The sequence below is a fragment of the Bacillus rossius genome, chromosome 6 (genome assembly GCF_032445375.1).
Source record: "Bacillus rossius redtenbacheri isolate Brsri chromosome 6, Brsri_v3, whole genome shotgun sequence".
NCBI classification, from domain to species: domain Eukaryota; kingdom Metazoa; phylum Arthropoda; class Insecta; order Phasmatodea; family Bacillidae; genus Bacillus; species Bacillus rossius.
In genome coordinates this window covers 66,898,868-66,919,808 of record NC_086334.1, presented here as the reverse complement: position 1 = coordinate 66,919,808, position 20,941 = coordinate 66,898,868, and the positions used below count along the sequence as shown (strand labels likewise).

Below are 20,941 nucleotides of genomic sequence, written 5' to 3'. Positions count from 1 at the left end.
CCTATTCATAGTATGAGTTATTAACTTTCAGAAGAAAAATGATTAAAGTTTACAAACACCTCGACCCATCCTCCGGCTAAATTAACGAAAGGAATTTAACATTTCTGGATACCAAACTGCATGCTCTCCTGGAAAGAAACAAAAATTTAAGCGATCCTAACACGATTAGAAATACGCCTACATGCTTTACGTTACTCTAGCAGAGGCCCTAGGTGAATAATGAATTATGAGTTCGCCATTCTTCGAACGGCCGCACGCCGCAGCCAGCCAGGAGGCTCCGACAGTCCTCAAACACCTCACCGAGAAGAACCTCCTTTACCACACTTCGCCCTCCCTTCCCCTCGTGTAAGTTGTTTTTTCTGCTGGTCATTAGTCCATTGAAAAGTTACTTTTAGGGTTGCGTTTGTCAGAGGACGCAATTTAATTTTTTAGCTGAGTAGGAGGGGGGGGGGGGGGGGGGCGGTTAGTGTAAAGTTAAATCCAAGTTTGTGGGGTTGCAACCCTTGTCCCACAGCCGCTATCTTGGAAAAAGATGTTCAAATGGTTTTTACGGTTTATCTGCCAAACTACAGGTCTCACAAAAAACATTATTAAACTTTTTTTGTTGCAAATAAAATTATCTATAACCTTTGTTCAATAAAGTTTAGTCGTAGAACCATAAATAAAAAAGTTATAAGCTAAAATCCATAAACATTTGAGGAGAAAGATGTAATTGTCGATATAACTTTTTTCTAATCATTTAACAAAAAAAATATTTCGGACCATTTTTGCAGATGGTGTTTTAAGGAACAATTTTTATTTTAAACTTTTTAAATTTTATTTATTAGTTAAGGTTTTACAGCGTTGGAAACGAATACTATTCTTTAGTATTCATAACTATACATAAATATAAATAGTAATGATTTGCCATATTTTTTATAATTTTGTTATTTTTTATGATAATCTTTTCAATTATTGATACTGTAATATTGTTATTAAATAATTATTTACTCTTCCCCACCTCCTACGAGGTAGAGTCTGGCGGCGCGTTTTTTTTTTTTTTTTTTTTTTTTTACGTGGTATCCCCAGTAGGAATAATCCACGGTGATTTTCTAAATCACAACTACTCTGTCCTCGGTATTTTTGATGGACCAGGCTGCGGCTCAGCATCTGGTTGGCTTTCTATATTAAATGCTTGAGGGAGAACCGGAGAAGGAAGTGGCGTCAATGTCGGCGGTTCATCTTCAAAATCATTTTCTTCAATTAATTTCGAGAGCTCCATTATGTCGCTGCAAGTCTCCCCAGAACAATGGAAGCACACTGCAGAGCATTTCAGGCCTGATTTTCGACATCCACACATCGCTCCACAGTTTCCTTTGTATCTGCAGAAAAATGATTTTAGAAGCTCAGGGGGTGCTGGAAGTTTAGAGCTCTGCAGTGGCATCAATATTTTCCCACATTTTTTCCAGCCCCAGTCTTCAGGATCGTTATAGTGCTGTGGAAGCGAGCTGTATCTTGTGTTGGAGGAAGTGAAGATAAATTAAATGTACTCTTTGTCACTGACTTGGCGAATTGTTTATATCTTAGGCTGTCAAGAGAATTATCATCGTTATTACCACCATATAAAGAGATAAAAAAAACGTTCACCAATGACAATGAGAAAAGCAGGGTCAACTCTCTTGTTGAGGAACAACTTCAACAAAATATTTTATTCCCAAACGGTCACTTGGGTATTTTCTACCTGCGCATTATTCTCGGTAATGACACTCTCAATGATTTGTAATTATTTTAAAAATAATAATTCCAAAGATTTGTGATTGAGTGTAAAATCAATAATTAATTAATAACAATATTCCAATATCAATAATTAAAAAGATTATCATAAAACAAATAACAAGATGATTAAAAATTATGGCAAATCATTGATATTTATATTTATGTATAGTTATGAATACTAAAGAATAGTATTCGTTTCGCAGCGCTGTAAAACCTTAACAACTAATAAATAAATTTAAAAATCTTTATAATAATAATTTTTCCTTAAAACACCATCCATAAAAATGGTCCGACATAATTTTTAAAAATGATTAGAAAAATAGTTATATCGACAAATATTTTTTCTCAAATTTTTATGGATTTTAGCTTATATTTTTTTTTTATTTATTGTTCTACGACTAAACGTTACTAAACAAAAGTTATAGATAGTTTTATTTGCAACAAAAAATGTTAAATAATGTTTTTTGTGATATCTATAGTTTGGCAGTTAAACCCTTAAAAAACATTTGAAACTCTTTTTCCAAGATGGCGGCTGTGGGAAAAGGGTTGCAACCCTTCAAACTTGGATTCATCTTCACACAAACCCCCTCCCCCCCCCCCCCTTCATAACTAAAAAATAAAATTGCGTCCTCTGACAACCGCACGCTAAGCCCAAAAAAAGGTAACATTTCAATGGACTACATATGGTTCTGCGTAGTGGGATTTCCTCTCCTCTTTTTCTCCTCCAATACTGAATGTCTAGCTTATCAGCTGCTGCTTCTTGTTACATATATTTAGGATCAGTTGGTAGAACGAACGTAGCGGATCATGTAATATCACTTTATTGTAGCAAGTAATTGTAAATGTGCGACGTGAGCTTACGATGGGCCATAGTACGTGTTTGTTACTTATAATAGCGCTGTTGTCTATTTATTTCGAAATTATTCTTGCTGGTCAGACTTAATTTAGCTTCTTTTGGTATTGTTGTTAAATGCTTTAATTTCATTTCGGCCCTTGCGAATCAAATTGCGTCGTGAGAATTCACGGTTGGTAGTGTTTGTGGTGATACGTTATTATTTAAAGAATTTTCTTACAAATAAAAATTTCAATGAGTCGTTTTGATTGTTCCTTGTTTATTAAATCGTTACGCTCTATGTGTATCTGCGTTAGTTCGCTTTCAGCTGCGTTAAATTTCACGTAGCAGTATTTTTTTTTATAATCTCGCTGTTGGCCTGTATTTGCCCTTGCCCTGGCATGGGATTTTTTATACTCTTAGATTGTAATCAATTGCGTTGTTGTTAGAGAGCACCCCTTTTGCTTTTTCATGTACTTAAGAATGCATGATTTGTGTAGGAGATTGTATGGCGCACGTTTCTCTGAGAGAATCATTGGATAAGAATTACACGTCAGGACACCATTTTATTTTATGGTGTTTCCTTTACTTGTCTTCCGTCGCGCAAGTAATTTATGAGCATAAAGGCCATCCGCATTTCTGTATGTAATTATTCATATTTTTCGTAGAACATTGATTTTAAAATATATAGGTGTGATCTATGAAGTATTTAATCATTACGATTGTTTAGTCTCTAAACCGTGTTTGACACATGTATTGTACCTGAGACACATATAAATATAATTGTTAATCCCGCGTTTTTTCTTGAAATCAGTTCAAAATAAAATACCAATGATTGATTATGATTTTGAAACAAGTATTATTAATTCTTATTTTATGTAACAAAGTTAAGCGTGTGTCATAGTAAAGTGAACACACACCCTGCTTGTGATTCCTTTTATAGCACAGATCTTTGTTAGTAACATTTGTCCGCACCTTAGAGGTAGTTGGGTTATAGTTCTTCCCCGGAATCGACCAATCAACTCGTTCACCCACGAGTACTTATTGCGGCGTCAATCTTCTTGACGTAACCCTTGAAGTATATTTCCAAACTCAGGAGCTCCTGGGCTCACCCCTGCTGGCGCAGGAACACACAGGGCGTAAGCACTGGCTGTGCGAGCGGCGTAACGTCAGCGGCGGCGGAGGGCGACATCGGTGTAGTTGGTTTCGTCGGCGGTGGTCAAGCTGTTGCTCCCTTCCCACTCCGAGACAGGGTTTTTCTATACCCCACAGGAGTAGCGGTCATCCAAGCCTGGGAAGTTCTTTACAGTGCTTGCCAGAGGAGTGGCTGTCACATGAACTGGACTGTCCTCAGCCTTCCGTGGACAATCCTGGCCGGTCCTCTGCCTCCCAGGCTTTTCCGGAGCATCACTTGCAGCGATAAAAAGGGGTTATTCAAAAAAAGATAGCGAAGAACACGTATTTTCAAAGACACGTGACGGACGGGTGGAACCCACGACGTGACATCTGATTTAACTGAAGGGATTCAGAGTTTAGTTTCACCGAAATCAATGTCATATTAAGGGTTAATAGACAAAATCATTTACTGTCTGATAATTATTTATTAAAATAAAAGTTGTCTGCCGAGAAAATTCATGAGCTTAAGGTAATATATACTACGAAAAAAGACAGATAAATCTAGAGAATAATCAAAACCTGATTGACCTAGGCAGAGGTGAGGGATATTACTACTCATATACTGTGGCTTTCAAACAAAGGTTAATGACAGTAAATATGTGTGCACATCCTTAATGATGCTGTACACGAATATGGTGGTGCAGTAAGTGCAGTGAGTGAGTGCAGTTAGTGCAGTGAATGCAATGAGTGCAGTGAGCGCAGTTAATGCAGTGAGTGCAGAGCGCAGTGAGTGAAGTGAGTGCAATGAGTGCAGTGAGCGCAGTGAGTGAAGTGAGTGCAATGAGCCCAGTGTGTGTAGTGAGTTCAGTGAGCGCAGTGAGTGCAGTGAGTGCAATGAGCCCAGTGTGTGTAGTGAGTTCAGTGAGCGCAGTGAGTGCAGTGAGTGCAATGAGCGCAGTGTGTGTAGTGAGTGCAGTGAGCGCAGTGAGTGCAGTGCGTGCAGTGAGTGCAGTAGGTGTAGTGAGTGCAGTGAGTGCATTGTTGCCTGACGGGACCACGCAGTGAGAGCCCGCCGCTCGTCCACAGACCTGATGCTGCTCACGAGGATAGACGTGCAGTCCTGGCTGTGCTGGCTCACTCGCCGCGTCGAGTGCACCTGCCTGTTCTCCGACCGCTTCCGGGACCAGCTGCCGTGGTTCCAGCAGACCATCCTCCAGCTGCAGGCCGCGCAGATGCAGCTGGTGAGCACCTCCTGGAGGGCGTGGTGTCGCCCATCTGCTCCTCTCTTCTTCTTGGCCCTCACTATCCAAGCTAACCCCCTTCTACAGATTCTGGCCGCAGGGTTGACTCGATCCCGACACCTCAGTAATCCTTGCGCCTGCCGATATCGTCAACTGTTGGAAACCTTCACTGAATCTTTTGAGGCGAGGTAGGCCTCCTTCGGCTGCCCTGGCAGGGAGTGTTGTAGACTTTCCACACGTCCGGCTTGGCCACCACAAAGCCTACCCGGGCATTTACAGGCGCAACAACGCCTTCGACGAACTTGTCCCTTGAGATGACTTACAGAGTGAAAATGTAGACGAAATTACTAGCTGTTGTCATATTACAAGTTTTATTCTCTTGTCGTATGCTAGAGTGTATTTTGGTCAAACGGCATGTATCTTTACTTCATATCCACTTAAGTAAACAAGATTCAATCACTAAATAGTGAGACCGTTAGCCGGACTCCATCTTGCTGTCCAAGTGTACCACCATATTAAATAAATAAAATCGTTCATAATCGGAAAAGTAATTACTTAATGTTAAATAACTCAGACGACTATCAAATCAGTTCATTTCACTGAAATTTTAATTCCTTAATTCCTAATAAGAAGCCGATATTTTAAAAATTCTTAAATTTCGACAAAATATATGTTAAAATTCGACTTCACAAAATCTTTTTAACAATTACTTACAATTAGGTTGTTTGGTTTCCTTGTTTCAATATCTGATTAGAACATTGAAGAATGATTATTTTAAAACCTCATTATTAATTATTTCTTCAATTAACCTTCTAATGATAACATTTACCGTCCTCACTATGAGGAAGGACTCTAAACAAGGTAACTGTCCCACCTAGTAGTGATGCCATTATAAGGCATCCTAAATGTCCATACACAAAGTGTCATACAACCACAACAAGGACACTGACAAGCATTTAGACCCAGAATCTCCGAAACTAAATGCCTTTTTTTCGGACACTTAGTATGCCTTATACTCAATAATAACTAAAGACAACCATATTAAATATTAAATGAGAGCTTCCGACACGCAGACCTACTTTGCGGTGTTACCTTTTAAACTTCAAGGCAAATATAATGCATATTACAAGCATACAGGCCACAATTTATAAATAACGATAACAAAACTACAGACAATTATATGTTAATTCACCAAATATATTAGACAAAGTCCTTGAGTGGTGTTACTTAACATTCTTTACACTTGCTACAGGTTCAAGTTTCTCTGAACCATTGGCATGGTTATATACAAGGCTTCACATTAATACAATCATATAATCTTGGGTACAATTAACACCTTAAGTTATATATAATCATACTTGTTTTACATAATGCATTAGGACACAAATTATAAACTTAAGTCATAAAGATCTAACAGTCTTTAAACATTGAAGCCTTTAGCACCCAAGCTTGTGTTATTATGCCTCTATAGTAAGTTCTGTTACACATAAACAGGAAAAGAGTATCTTGGACGCAGGAACTTACATATGAGCAGTGCAATAATATTGCCCTTTAAAAAGTATTTCGTAGACTCTCTAAGCTAAGGTAATAATCATGCTGAAATCCGAATGTAGGCTGTGAGACTGGAAGATACATGGATGTACATTATAGCACTGGCCCTAAAAAAACTTTTGGTGTCAAGAGTCTATTTGCCCGTTTGTGATAGACCTTTTAGGATTGATATTTTGGCAAAGAGACAAGCGAGGTAAGATGTTCGCAACACAAGTTTGGAATTTAGTTTTAGTCCAGACAGGCCAGTATCATTGCTAAAAAAATCTTTTCAGAACTGGGGATTTCAGATTTACAACCTAGACGAGTTTCAAAATGAGGAGATTGAAAAGCTCAAAAATTTAATTTTCAGATGTGCTCACTTCCAAGTTATGGTATTGGAATAAATATCCGATAGTTTTGAAGATTGAATACAATGATCCGTCTCTTACAGAGTAAAAAAATATATATATAATTTCTGATTTCATGGCTACAGGTGTCGTAGATGATTCTAAAATAGTGTATCAGGTCCTTCATCACTTCGGCATCTAGACTTGGGGAGACTCTGGCTGGTTAAGAAGTGACTCGTACTCGTCAGGAAGAATTCGTGAAGTATTAGGTGAGGAGAGCGTGACCGTGTGTGAGGTCACGAGACGTTTGAGATATTCCTTTTCTATGCTTCGTACACTGAAAATGCAGGACTTGATAAATAATTAACTGTATTTAAGAATTATTATGGGGATAATGAAAAATTGGTCATCCCAAGTAGTATCAATTAGTTATGGATATGGTACAGCTGTGGGCTCCAAAAATGGTGATTATTTAGAGAAACAATTGAAAGGGATAATGGGGTGTGTAAACCATTTTGTTTTCAACATGACCAAAAATTTAGTGATACCAACCGAACACTACGCACATGCATAGTTTAAAATACAAAATATTTACATGCAATCTGAGGTCGGTCCAACCTAAACCCAAAACTCACTGCAAGCAAAACACTTTTATTAAAGTTCACTCAACACTTAAGTTAAAACGTACTAACTTAACTAAAACATGTATGCTTATTATGTCTTTATAGAACTTGTGCATATAAATATTTATAAAAGTTAAAAAAAAACTTAACACACATATATAAGTTTAACGCATATGCAGATCGTATATCTCGTTTAATTGTAATATTTAACAGCATGATTTGCAATATGTATGTTGGTTTCCCCCATGTGCTCCTTATTTTCCTGCAAAATTTATAAGGTTTTTCTCTGTGTGCTGCCAGTTATTCTTGAGACATTTTCACCGCGGAATTTTAGTATATCGGACATGAGATACACTGAGAAGTAGTATTTTTATGAGTGATTTCATGTTATCTCAGCAAATATATTTGTATAATGTGAAATTCAAACAGAAAGGTTCAGAATTCAGTCGATTACTATGCCTTAAAAACAATGAGCAACATTATCTTACAAACAGATTCCCCTTCATATTTAGACATATATGTAGGAGCCCTCCTTATCTTGTGACCGTGATAGATCTTGCCGCATTCCACATAAAAATAAAAACAAATAAATTTTGGTCAGCACGACAATTGGTAACATCTGTTGGCAAGAATAGAAATTACTTGCAGCATGTTTCTTGCATGAGATTGATTAACCCTCGCTGAAAAAAATATTTAACTATGCGCATATAAGACCAATAATTTGGACGAAAATGTTTTTCGAAAGTGTAAGTGTTAGATTTTGGCTAGATAATTTTCTGTTTTAATGATAAATTAGGATAATGATGATATATCAAGCTCAGTCAGCATGATTCCAAAAGTATCAGTAGTGTCATCACCACCATATACTAAAATCAACAATTCTTGAAGTTATGAGAACGGCAATTGTACAAAGAGCGATTTGCAGAAAAATCTCAGTTGTAACGTGTGTAGCATTTAGTTTGAACGACGTTATGATTTAAAACACATTAAGTCCTGCGAATGTATACTTATTTCTTCTGCTAAGGAAAAGTTTGTGTTTGGGACGAATGTTTGTGAAATTGGTCAAAAACACCACACTTAATCATTTGCATAACCTTGATCGACAACCCGCAACAGAGAAGATGTGAAGTCACATCGCTCTCTCCTCGAACAGCACGAGACATGTTGCGGGTAAAAAGTCGCTGAGAGTAACGACGCCACTCAAAAGTAGGCAACTTGCCGTGGGCAAGTGGTCATCTATCGACCGGTGATACGCGACCTGCGACATGCCTAGCGCTGTTCGTCCGGCAACACATGTGTACAATTAACTACTCAGAAGCATGTTACTTATTTGGGAAAATGTCTAATGAATAATGGTAATAATTTGAAATAATTTGATTTCTCTGAGCATAAATAATGTAATTTTTTATAAAATTTTAATAATCAATTTCACACAGTAAATATTAGTTATATTTGGATATCGACATAAAAATAATGTAATAAATTTTAAGTTTTTAATTAAAAAAACATTAAAAATCTATTTTTTTTCCAGGGTCATGCACGAAATCACACAATTAAGTAATTAATTTTAATATCTTTCACAACCTCATATATTACAAACAAGATTCTGTTTCCATATCCCTCCATAATATGTCGTTTGTGAAGCTTCGTGATTACGGTGTCGCTATAAGCGACAAAAATGGCTGCGACTTGGCCTTGCGATTTTCATGTCGCTGGTCATCGCTTGTCACAAGGATAAAATTTGTCGCTACCCCCAACACTAGGCTGTAGATGAATTTTGCTTGAAATGCCGTGAAGCACGCTTAGACAGAAAACACAGTTGTAGCAGAAAAAATTATACTAATCTTTTCCATGCTAATCATCTGTTTCTCCTTTCTGTTCTTCATTGGGCATTTATTTTTACTTTCAATCTTTTATAATGCCTGCTTTTTTACACCAAATTTCTAGTTTTGGAAACATATTATTTTAATATTTCACATCTTGAATTATACAAATCATAAACCTTGTTGCGGCTCTTTAATCACACGTTCACTGTCAATGTACGACTCGTCCGTTGTCTCATTATTGTTAATCACAACAAATATCACTAACCACCCTGCTAAAAGTAATTCTACGTGTGGTTACGTAACATTAGTATATGCAGCTACATTAGTATACTCTTGCCAATTAATATTTAAGCAGTTTCACTGATAATTAAAGCTCTCTTGGTCTGTTCCGAGCTGTCTGTGTGTACTTGCACGAAAACAAAAAAATTGTTATTTCCAGATAAATTAAAGGATAATATAGCCTACAAGATCCTAGAAAAGTGCATTTATTCACCTAGCATAAATTTCTAATGATCCTTACAGAATCGTCTATGTAGCCATTCACGAGCTCTTCGGCAAGACCCAAAGTGTAAGGTTTGTGTGCCTGCAGGTTAAGGTGGTACTTTACTCTGAGAGTGTAGATGCTCTGGTCCCGGTCCTGATAGAGAAGGGTGGTCTGCCCACTGCCAAAGACAGGCCGTGGTGCTTGGAGTCAGATGACTCAGGAGAAGGGTTGTGTGCAGGTCGACTCGGGTCGCTACGAGTGGGAGGACTTCGCAGTGGTGGTGCAGCCCTTCACTCTGGGGGTGAAGATGCCCCTGGTCCCTGTCTTGATAGAGAAGGGTGGTATGCCCACTGCCCAAGACAGGCCGTGGTGCTTGGGGTCAGATGACTCGGGAGAAGGGTTGTGTGCAGGTCTACTCGGGTCGCTACGAGCGGGAGGACTTCGCAGTGGTGGTGCAGCCATTCACTCTGGGGGTGAAGATGCCCCTGGTCCCTGTCTTGATAGAGAAGGGTGGTCTGCCCACTGCCCAAGACAGGCCGTGGTGCTTGGGGTCAGATGACTCGGGAGAAGGGTTGTGTGCAGGTCAACTCGGGTCGCTACGAGCGGGAGGACTTCGCAGTGGTGGTGCAGCCCTTCACTCTGGGGGTGAAGATGCCCCTGGTCCCTGTCTTGATAGAGAAGGGTGGTCTGCCCACTGCCCAAGACAGGCCGTGGTGCTTGGAGTCAGATGACTCAGGAGAAGGGTTGTGTGCAGGTCGACTCGGGTCGCTACGAGTGGGAGGACTTCGCAGTGGTGGTGCAGCCCTTCACTCTGGGTGTGAAGATGCCCCTGGTCCCTGTCTTGATAGAGAAGGGTGGTCTGCCCACTGCCCAAGACAGGCCGTGGTGCTTGGGGTCAGATGACTCGGGAGAAGGGTTGTGTGCAGGTCGACTCGGGTCGCTACGAGCGGGAGGACTTCGCAGTGGTGGTGCAGCCCTTCACTCTGGGGGTGAAGATGCCCCTGGTCCCTGTCTTGATAGAGAAGGGTGGTCTGCCCACTGCCCAAGACAGGCCGTGGTGCTTGGAGTCAGATGACTCAGGAGAAGGGTTGTGTGCAGGTCGACTCGGGTCGCTACGAGTGGGAGGACTTCGCAGTGGTGGTGCAGCCCTTCACTCTGGGGGTGAAGATGCCCCTGGTCCCTGTCTTGATAGAGAAGGGTGGTCTGCCCACTGCCCAAGACAGGCCGTGGTGCTTGGGGTCAGATGACTCGGGAGAAGGGTTGTGTGCAGGTCGACTCGGGTCGCTACGAGTGGGAGGACTTCGCAGTGGTGGTGCATCCCTTCACTCTGGGGGTGAAGATGCCCCTGGTCAACGATACTGATAGAGAAGGGTGGTCTGCCCATCGCCCAAGAGAGGCCATGGTGCTTGGGGTCAGATGACTCGGGAGAAGGGTTGTGTGCAGGTCGACTCGGGTCGCTACGAGCGGGAGGACTTCACAGTGGTGGTGCAGCCCTTCACTCTGGGAATGAAGATGCCCCTGGTCCCTGTCTTGATAGAGAAGGGTGGTCTGCCCACAACCCAAGACAGGCCGTGGTGCTTGGGGTCAGATGACTCGGGAGAAGGGTTGTGTGCAGGTCGACTCGGGTCGCTACGAGCAGGAGGACTTCGCAGTGGTGGTGCAGCCCTTCACTCTGGGGGTGAAGATGCCCCTGGTCCCTGTATTGATAGAGAAGGGTGGTCTGCCCACTGCCCAAGACAGGCCGTGGTGCTTGGGGTCAGATGACTCGGGAGAAGGGTTGTGTGCAGGTAGACTCGGGTCGCTACGAGCGGGAGGACTTCGCAGTGGTGGTGCAACCCTTCACTCTGGGGGTGAAGATGCCCCTGGTCCCTGTCTTGATAGAGAAGGGTGGTCTGCCCACTGCCCAAGACAGGCCGTGGTGATTGGGGTCAGATGACTCGGGAGAAGGGTTGTGTGCAGGTCGACTCGGGTCGCTACGAGCGGGAGGACTTCGCAGTGGTGGTGCAGCCCTTCACTCTGGGGGTGAAGATGCCCCTGGTCCCTGTATTGATAGAGAAGGGTGGTCTGCCCACTGCCCAAGACAGGCCGTGGTGCTTGGGGTCAGATGACTCGGGAGAAGGGTTGTGTGCAGGTCGACTCGGGTCGCTACGAGCGGGAGGACTTCGCAGTGGTGGTGCAGCCCTTCACTCTGGGGGTGAAGATGCCCCTAGTCCCTGTCTTGATAGAGAAGGGTGGTCTGCCCACTGCCCAAGACAGGCCGTGGTGCTTGGGGTCAGATGACTCGGGAGAAGGGTTGTGTGCAGGTCGACTCGGGTCGCTACGAGCGGGAAGACTTCGCAGTGGTGGTGCAGCCCTTCACTCTGGGGGTGAAGATGCCCCTGGTCCCTGTATTGATAGAGAAGGGTGGTCTGCCCACTGCCCAAGACAGGCCATGGTGCTTGGGGTCAGATGACTCGGGAGAAGGGTTGTGTGCAGGTCGACACGGGTCGCTACGAGCGGGAGGACTTCGCAGTGGTAGTGCAGCCCTTCACTCTGGGGGTGAAGATGCCCCTGGTCAACGATACTGATAGAGAAGGGTGGTCTGCCCACCGCCCAAGACAGGCCGTGGTGATTGGGGTCAGATGACTCGGGAGAAGGGTTGTGTGCAGGTCGACTCGGGTCTCTACGAGCGGGAGGACTTCGCAGTGGTGGTGCAGCCCTTCACTCTGGGGGTGAAGATGCCCCTGGTCAACGATACTGATAGAGAAGGGTGGTCTGCCCACCGCCCAAGACAGGCCGTGGTGATTGGGGTCAGATGACTCGGGAGAAGGGTTGTGTGCAGGTCGACTCGGGTCGCTACGAGCGGGAGGACTTCGCAGTGGTGGTGCAGCCCTTCACTCTGGGGGTTAAGATGCCCCTGGTCAACGATACTGGCGCCACCGACCTCGCCTACATGTCCCCAGACTGCTTCCACCTCAGCCAGAAGAGCCACGCCCGAGGTAACATATCCCTGCACTTAGGAACCGCCTAACATTCTTGCTTTACAAATACCTGAACCTGCGTCATTGGAACACACTACACCAAGTGATTTCTACTCTGGCTTCGAATAGTACCAAACAGATAGTTAGTTTACCGCTATTTGTATTTTTTATTTTTCAATATTTTATTTGGACACTGCATCTTTCCTCCAGCGAAGTCAATAAAGATGGACAACTATTACAATTCAAGAAAGGCCTCGGCCTTAGGAAAAGCACCATTGTAACATTTGCATAGAGACCTAGAATACGCAAGAATGGCTCGATCGTAAATCAAACCCGGGTCCTTCTGGTGTATCAGTTATTGTACTCCCAGTAGAGTATGCTTGAATTGCTTTTAGTTGGGTTATATTAGCATCAAATATTTACTTTTGTATTCTGGCATTTGCAATGGAGTTATAGTGTAGCCGTTCAGATTTCCATAATTGCGTGTTGCCTGCATATCATTTCACTGCACTGCTTATAGCTCGATGGGACACATTAAACTCGTGTTGGTATCACCTCTTTTGTCTTTTTCAATGTAAATACTAAACGCGCAAAGTAATTTCAGTCAGGTGAACTTATTTAACTGTAAGAATATTTGCAAAAAAAAAATGCTCGGAAAATTTACTAGAACGTGATCCACAATGATTAAAGCTAAGTCCTTGAAAATTTTATTTCTAATGTTATAATACGAAAAAAAAAAACGTTCTCTTCAGATATGAAACGTTAGAGTTAAGAAAATACCTTCTGAGGCCACACTCATCGCTGTAAAAAGCTATTCCTTTTTCATACAGGAGAAGGGAAATCACATCGCTTACACGTATATCTATACTAATTATAATATTTTCGGGGCGAAATGACTGTGCATTACATGGATTTATGGGGGAAAATCTATTGACAATAGCTTTTTGAATTATTATAACTTATATAGTAGATACAGCTGCCACTGGAACCTCTGCAGTAGGCGATACGATGACGTTGCGATCTCTGCGAATTGCACTGCTGATGGTAGACCGTCCATCTAGGTCCATGTTCAAGAAGCCATCGAGCTCTCAAGAATAGCGGACTTACGCACCAGACTAGTCAAAAAAGATTATCCACACTGCACCGCGGTCAGAGGTGGAATGAATGTCCTTTCGTCCGGTACTCACTTATATGCCCGCAACTGCTGATATACGACGTGAGTCACAATATTGACTTATTTAATTAATTTCTTTGATATTTTAAAATGCAGATATTTAAAAACTCTGGAAAAAACACACAAAGTTCAAGTTTTACCTATTTATTTTTAAAAAATAAACAAATAAATATTAGGTTATATATAAATCATTTCGTAAGCAAGTCTTTAACACTGCACGGACTTCCTCGTCAACTCCGGTTACAAGTGATCCTCTGGTCTCGGGCTCAGGAACACAGGTATCCGACTGGTCATCTTCTTCGGCGGCGACGACTGCCTCGGTGAGACATGGACGATGACGTATGTGACCACGGCTGCACCTGGGCTTTGCTTCGGTGTAAGTTGAAACAGGATCACTGACTGAACTATGACAAGACGCACGTCTTTTGGGCACAACTGGTTGCGACACGTCCAAATTGGGTGTTGCACGTGCAGGCGAAGCGACTACTTATTCGATGCTGGCTGGAAGCATCGTGTAGGGTCTCGTGTGATGGACGGCACAGTTTACAGGTTGGCAGCAATAGATCAGCTGCTGAGTCGGTTCGTAGGACACAGGAAAGTGCGAAAACCGCAAGTGTTGAGCGCCTCCATCGCAGGTTTCCGTATATGTGCGCAGATATCCGGCATCCCAGTAGCTGTACTCGACACTGCTGAAGCTAGGTCTTAAGATCACAATCATACTGGTAAGGTGAAACGAAAACATCTTCTTGTTGGTCGGACGACAAATGAAGGCATAAACGGTTACACACCTTTTATATATGTAGACTCTACTCAAACTGCGAGTGCCATTTCCGCATTAGCTGCGAGTTTGTTCAGGAACATAATCGTTCAAAATTGTTATGTGGCTGCCCGCCAAACACTATGCTAAGCTTGCGCAGAGAAGGACAGCTGTAGTCAGTCTGCAGGTCTACAAGTTCGGTGGCTGCATCGCAAATTTGCTCATCTATTTCTTCTGCAACATAAATGATGCCACGCGGATTCTGCGGTAGAAAATCATCTAGAGTGTTTTTCACTTCGTGGAAGGGAATTTTACCTTCGTCCCACTCCATGCCGTAGTAATATTTGCATAGCCAGTTATTCGGGCGTTTACTTTATTCATCGAATAGTTTACAGGGATATGGAGGCCGGAAGGTGCGATTTCGAGTCCTATCGTCGTCCTTATAGGTGACGGAAATTTCTTTTAAGACGAATCCATTTTGGCTCTAAAAACCTTGCAGGTTGAATTATATCTCGACACTAGAAAAGCTCGTCCGTAACTATACTAATCTCGCAAAATGCACCAATATCTATGAGAGAATTTTCACAGCTTTTCTCGTTTTACGCTGGAAGTCGATCATGAATCATCAGACATCCTGTGAGTTTTCTACATCAGCAGCAATTGCAATAATGCTCGTGTTGGCTAGAAGTAGTGCGAGCTCTTGTTTATAATTAATTTTTATATTGTAGTCTTCAGCGAATCCAAGAAGCATGGACAGAATAATGCAAACTTCGAATTTTCCTTCGGCATAAACAGGTAGCTTGTAATCATCCTCTAGACCCCAGCCAACCATCTTTGCAGCAGACAGTTCATTCGGCATGAGCGAAAGGTAATTTTTCATAGCAGATGTTTTTCCCACATTTCTCGTCTGTTCTACCTCGATGTCATTGAGAACATATGTAATGCGCTCGAATAGGCGAAGAATACCATTGCAGGATATTGTCATCGTTGTCGGATGCATGCCATCTGCCTTTGTCAGCGTGCCTCTAAAACTTAGAAATAAATGCGAAAGATAAAGTACAGATATATTGGTGCTGTACAGCAATGCGTACTTCAGAAGGTAGCGCTTTCTCTGGTACTCGTGAAGTTCCATTTTTGCAATGCTGTCATCACATAGCCTAAAATTATCAGGGTCACCTAAAATATAAGGTTCTATTAATGTTAAATATGTTAGCATTATAATTGTACAGATAAATCCTTCTATGTCTTTTAATGAAAAGTAAAGGTGAAATTGAATTTTGTCAATATTTCTTTTTATTCCTATATGGTTGTTTTATCCAGTTTGATGTCGGAATAATACATTAAAATTGCTATTGCTAAATATAACTATTGCTAAAATTATAAATGTTATTATGAAATGGTGCAAATGCTAGAAAATATCATTTAAGGATTTTAATTTACCTATGAAAATAAGATATATGTTTCATTAAAATCAACATGTCTTCCACGTTGAGTATTTCGTCTTCCATATTTATTCAACAATTGTCCAATACTGAGACGAAACTTTATGCTATCAGGTGTTAATGCACTGACGTCTGGTAGAGAACTGGTCTTTTGCACGCCTAGTTTATAACTTCTCGGTGTCATAAACTTTATTCCCATTGCTTTAAGATTTGACATAATGTAATTCCTTCGTCTTGAAAATTCACCAATCGTCCTCGCTGGCCAACTATTCTCAAGACGACTTCGTGTGCACATTTCCCAACGACTGGAAAGTAAATGATTCTTTGCGGCACTTCAATCAGTTTATATCCTGGTGGAAACATTGGCGAAAACACGTGAAGTACGTTGTTTAGTCTTCCGTTGAGATACGTTTAACTTGCCAAATTACAGTTTATTCGTATGACATTCACGGGCAATATGTTTACTGCTCGCTTAGATTCGTACATATTTTCTGCATCTTAAATCTTCGTTTCGAATAAGTATCGTGCCTGCTGATCCAGGTTTCGTAAAGTCAACATGTTCACTTAATAGTAGAATGCTTTTTTGGGCGTTTGGGTTTTCATGGAGTTGAAAGTGTACATTCTGTCGTAAATATTCCTTGATATAATTTGCAATGTCGTTATTTTTGTAAGATACAACAGGTAACTGTATTTCTTACGCGGTCCCAATGCCTTTCAGGAAACAAATCTGACCTTTATCTTTGTCAATATTCGGTATGGCATTATATGTTTGATAATGTACGAGTCCTACACATCATTCACCTTCAAACTCTAGGGGCGGGAAATTGATCGCCCATAGCTCCAAACTGTGACCTTTCAGCATAAGTATTATTAACATGCCTGACTTATATTCATAACTGTATATACTTAAATAATAAAAAAAATTTAGTACTGTTAGTTAAATAAAGAAGACACAAGTGTCCGCAGTTTATTTGGTTAGGCGACTGTTCTGTTGCGTGCATGTAGCACAGCGTATTAGTCCGGTCTAGATACCACCTAAGTTATGGTGGAGGTCTTAAATTACAGAAACTGTCATAGAATTGGGTTTGTTTCAGACTTAACGTATGCTACCCAGTGCGTGTCACAAACTGCCGACAAATCTAAATTAATAATGGCACACTCACGTGTCTTTGAATTGCTAGGTAAATTATCTCGCATAAACACACTTTATGCCTCGACCTAATTTGTGTGGCCGTAAGTAAAGTCCTGCACCTTTTTTGCCCATAAAAATGGCTTCCATGCTAGTATTGTGTCTTCTTGCTTCCTTCAACTGCTGACGCTCGTTCTTGGAAGTGTGGACTGCCCGCACTATACCACTCGTAGCACCTATGAGGTCACCGAGGGCGCCCAATGCAGGTAAAAGTAGCGGTGGAAATCCGTCAGTAATTTTCTTGTCGAGAGTCTGTATTTTTTGCTTGGGTTTTTGAACTCCTGCATCAGTCTTGCGCTTGGTCTTGCGGGCCTTGGCTTGACCAGTACTCATTCCTTATTTGGTTTTTGCCTTCATAACCATAGACCTGCATCTGGCGGTTTACTTATATCTTCATCTTTCTGTGCCATTATCTCTTCAGCTCGGTTCCTTGATTCCAAATCCTTGCTGAGGGAAAATGAATATCGTGCTTCTTACACTTTTCGTCGAGATAATTAATACCCATGTCTCCTCTATCTAGTCTTTTTGCTAGTTTAGTTCCTGGACCACAGAAACTGTAGCCTGGAATGCGTAGTTCGAAAGGCAGATTATCTAAAAGCGAGATTAGGAGTCCTGCGCCGATGTTTTCTTTGTGCTTACCTCTTCGAGTCAACTGAGCCGAAAGTATAAATTAGTTTACTTTTATACAATTTCTTCAGTACAATACAAGTCGTCAAAAAAGAAGTGTGTTAACACGTGCGCATCACGCATGACGACTAAGTTAGTGTGCGTGAATGGCATTGTTTGTTATTGTCTTCTACCATAATATGCATTATGGCAGGACCATCAAACTGTGGCAAAACGTGTGTTCTACTGAGTCTGCTGGAGGATCCATACGTCTTTGGTTCGAAAATATGTACCACTATTCCAAGACGATGCAACAAACAAAGCACCAGCATCTAGCTATTATTCTACGATCATTGGAAAGCCAGGAGTATTTCCGTTTTCCAATAATACAGATGTGCTACTTTCTAGCAATGTAAGAGTCAATTCTGTAATGATCTTCGACGACGTCATGTGCGAGAATCGAGGCATAATACACGAGTACTTTTCCACGGGCAGACACGCCAAAGCAGACTGCATTTACCTGTGTTACGTGGTCAGTCGCATACCGAAACATCTCCTATGTGACAATGTGAACATCATATTACCTTTTTGCATGCACGAACTCAATTTACGTCACGCTTATGACGATCACACGAACACCGATATCTCTTTCCAGGTATCCAAAGACATGTGCTTCTTGTGCTGGAAAAAGGAGCACGGATTCCTAGTTATAGTCAAAGGCTGGCCTCTATATAAAGGCAGGTACAGACAAGGTTTCAATCAGTTTATCGTCAAATATAAGTCATAGCATTTATAAATCCGGTAGTAGCAGTTGATTCTTATGACACCGATATCCGGAAATACATTTTGTTATTCGCTCAAAAAGTTGAAAGTGTGAAAAAAGAATTATTAGAGTAACTTCTAGTCATCGACCAGCACGTGGAAGCCTCGGATTTTTGAATTCGCGACGGGATCGAACTATTAAACGCACAAAGAAGCGATGATTTGAGAACTTTTCAAAGTAGCCTGAATATATCATTTATTTATTTGGCCACGAACACAGATCTTGCTAACCACAGGGAAGAAGTTTATGCGGACAAATAACAAGTATAAAAGGAAATCTTTGAACATGTTTTCAGACAGTACAATGTTTGACTTGGCCAGTGACCTACATCGTGCTATACAGTCTGTTCGTGAAAAATATCTACTTGCTATAAAAGACAGTCTTGCACTTGAAATGGAAAATGAAGATATATTTAAACCAATTACTATTCGTCTCTACGAACTTAAAAACAAAAAGAACCACCAATCAATATGAATATAAAAGTTGATGACGAGATGTCTACTGCGAAAAAGAGTAAATATGATCCAGCTCAAGAAGAAGAGGCCTTTACGAGTAGGTACATAGTCTATGCACAAGAAAACACAACAGAAACATGGACACCAAGTCAATGGAATGGTGCGGCCATACTTGAGATCTTTCAGAGTCGAAATATTGACACGACCTACAGAGTGACAGAAAACATAATAAATTGTTCCTCTGTGCTAAAGTAATTGACTTTTACCAGGAATTATCACATGTGTATAAGAATACAAACCAAAAGGGATTCCAGGTCTGTACGAATTACTCTATCACAGTGAACCTAAAGACTATTCTCACGAAGATTTTCAAGAGTACAAGAAACTTATAGAACTAACTCATGCACATTTTCGGGACAACTATCCAGAAAGTGGCATATATAACGATGATGGTGAAAAAATCTACATTCTCACCAATATATTCAGTGTACTATCCGTTCACTGTAAAGGTTTAAGAAAAGCAATAAAATAGTCAGAACTTTGACTATGCATATCGGGACAAGTTCAATGAATTGGTCGACAGGTTCGTTTAGTGCAGGAAAATATTCGCACATCAACGAAATATTATCCAAACTTGAAGAACTGAGGAAAGCTGGCTACATATAATGAGTCTAACCGGAATCGCATGTTAAATTTAAGCTCCTGCATTATGAAAATACCTTCGGCGAAAATACATAGTGCGTGGACTTGATAACTTATTCCAGGCGGACCTTGATGACACTATATTCCTGAATGAATAAATGTTTCAAGTACATGTTTACTTTCATCGAAGTGCACATTACGTTCTCTTGGGCCAGGCCTGTGAAATCGAAGAATGCAATCGACGTAACCAAGACCATTGCAGACATTTTGTGTGATGGACATGTACCGTCGCACCTGCAAACGGATCACGGCAAAGAATTCTACATCGTGACCATCAAGGCTTTAATGAAGATTTTTGGCATTAATCACTACTCTACATTTAGTAATGTCAAATCTCTATTGCCGCAAGTTTTAACAGAACTTTGCGCACTAAGATGTGGCAAAAGTTTATAGCTAACAGATTACAAGCGGCTGGATATCTTGCCGAAACTTATAAGCGAATACAATTCCAATGTAAATTCTGCCATGAAAATTAAAACCAAAGACATAAAAGATGATCACTTGCTTCAAACAGTGTTTTCCAACACGAAAAATAAAGATCAAAGAAAGCCTAAAGCTGAAGTGGGTGACATTGTGCGAATATTTAAGCAGAAATGCATCTTCGAGAAAGGTTTCAATTTAGAATTGGAGTCCCGAACCATTCCGTGTGACCCGCATTCGCGAATCAGAGCCTAGGACCTACTACCGCGTAGATTTGGAGCACATTCTTCTTTAGAATAGTGGCTCCACCATTGTCCTCTATCTTGTAAGTGGCCTTGACTTTACATATTCTGCTGTGTCTTTTTATGCTCTCTCTTCGCATAAACGACTTGCTACACCCAACACAGCTTATCTTTTTGCATAACAGGTTTTTAACACAGTCATTCTTCGCGTATTGTCAAGTATTCTTGCTCAAGATAAATTCCTTGCTGCAGATATTACACCTGTGTCCTTATGATACAACTGCAGGCAACGAACTACGATCCATCTTAGCTTTTGATACGAATACAATATACAAACTGAGATTTTTAAATTGGAACAATTACTTAAATAGGAGTTTTAATATTTCATCAGCGAGATTTAATTTATCTCACACAAGA

At 41.2% G+C, this 20,941-nt stretch overlaps 1 protein-coding gene across 1 annotated transcript in view; it reads left to right on the top strand.

Moving 5' to 3' along the window:
* LOC134533565 (phospholipase B1, membrane-associated-like) overlaps positions 1–20,941 on the top strand; it is a 104,604-nt gene that overhangs the window by 73,258 nt on the left and 10,405 nt on the right. Inside the window, exons 6-7 of the mRNA XM_063371099.1 lie at positions 4,790–4,944; positions 12,576–12,732. Of these exons, the coding sequence (XP_063227169.1) occupies positions 4,790–4,944; positions 12,576–12,732 (312 nt within the window). The remainder of the gene's footprint in view (positions 1–4,789; positions 4,945–12,575; positions 12,733–20,941) is intronic.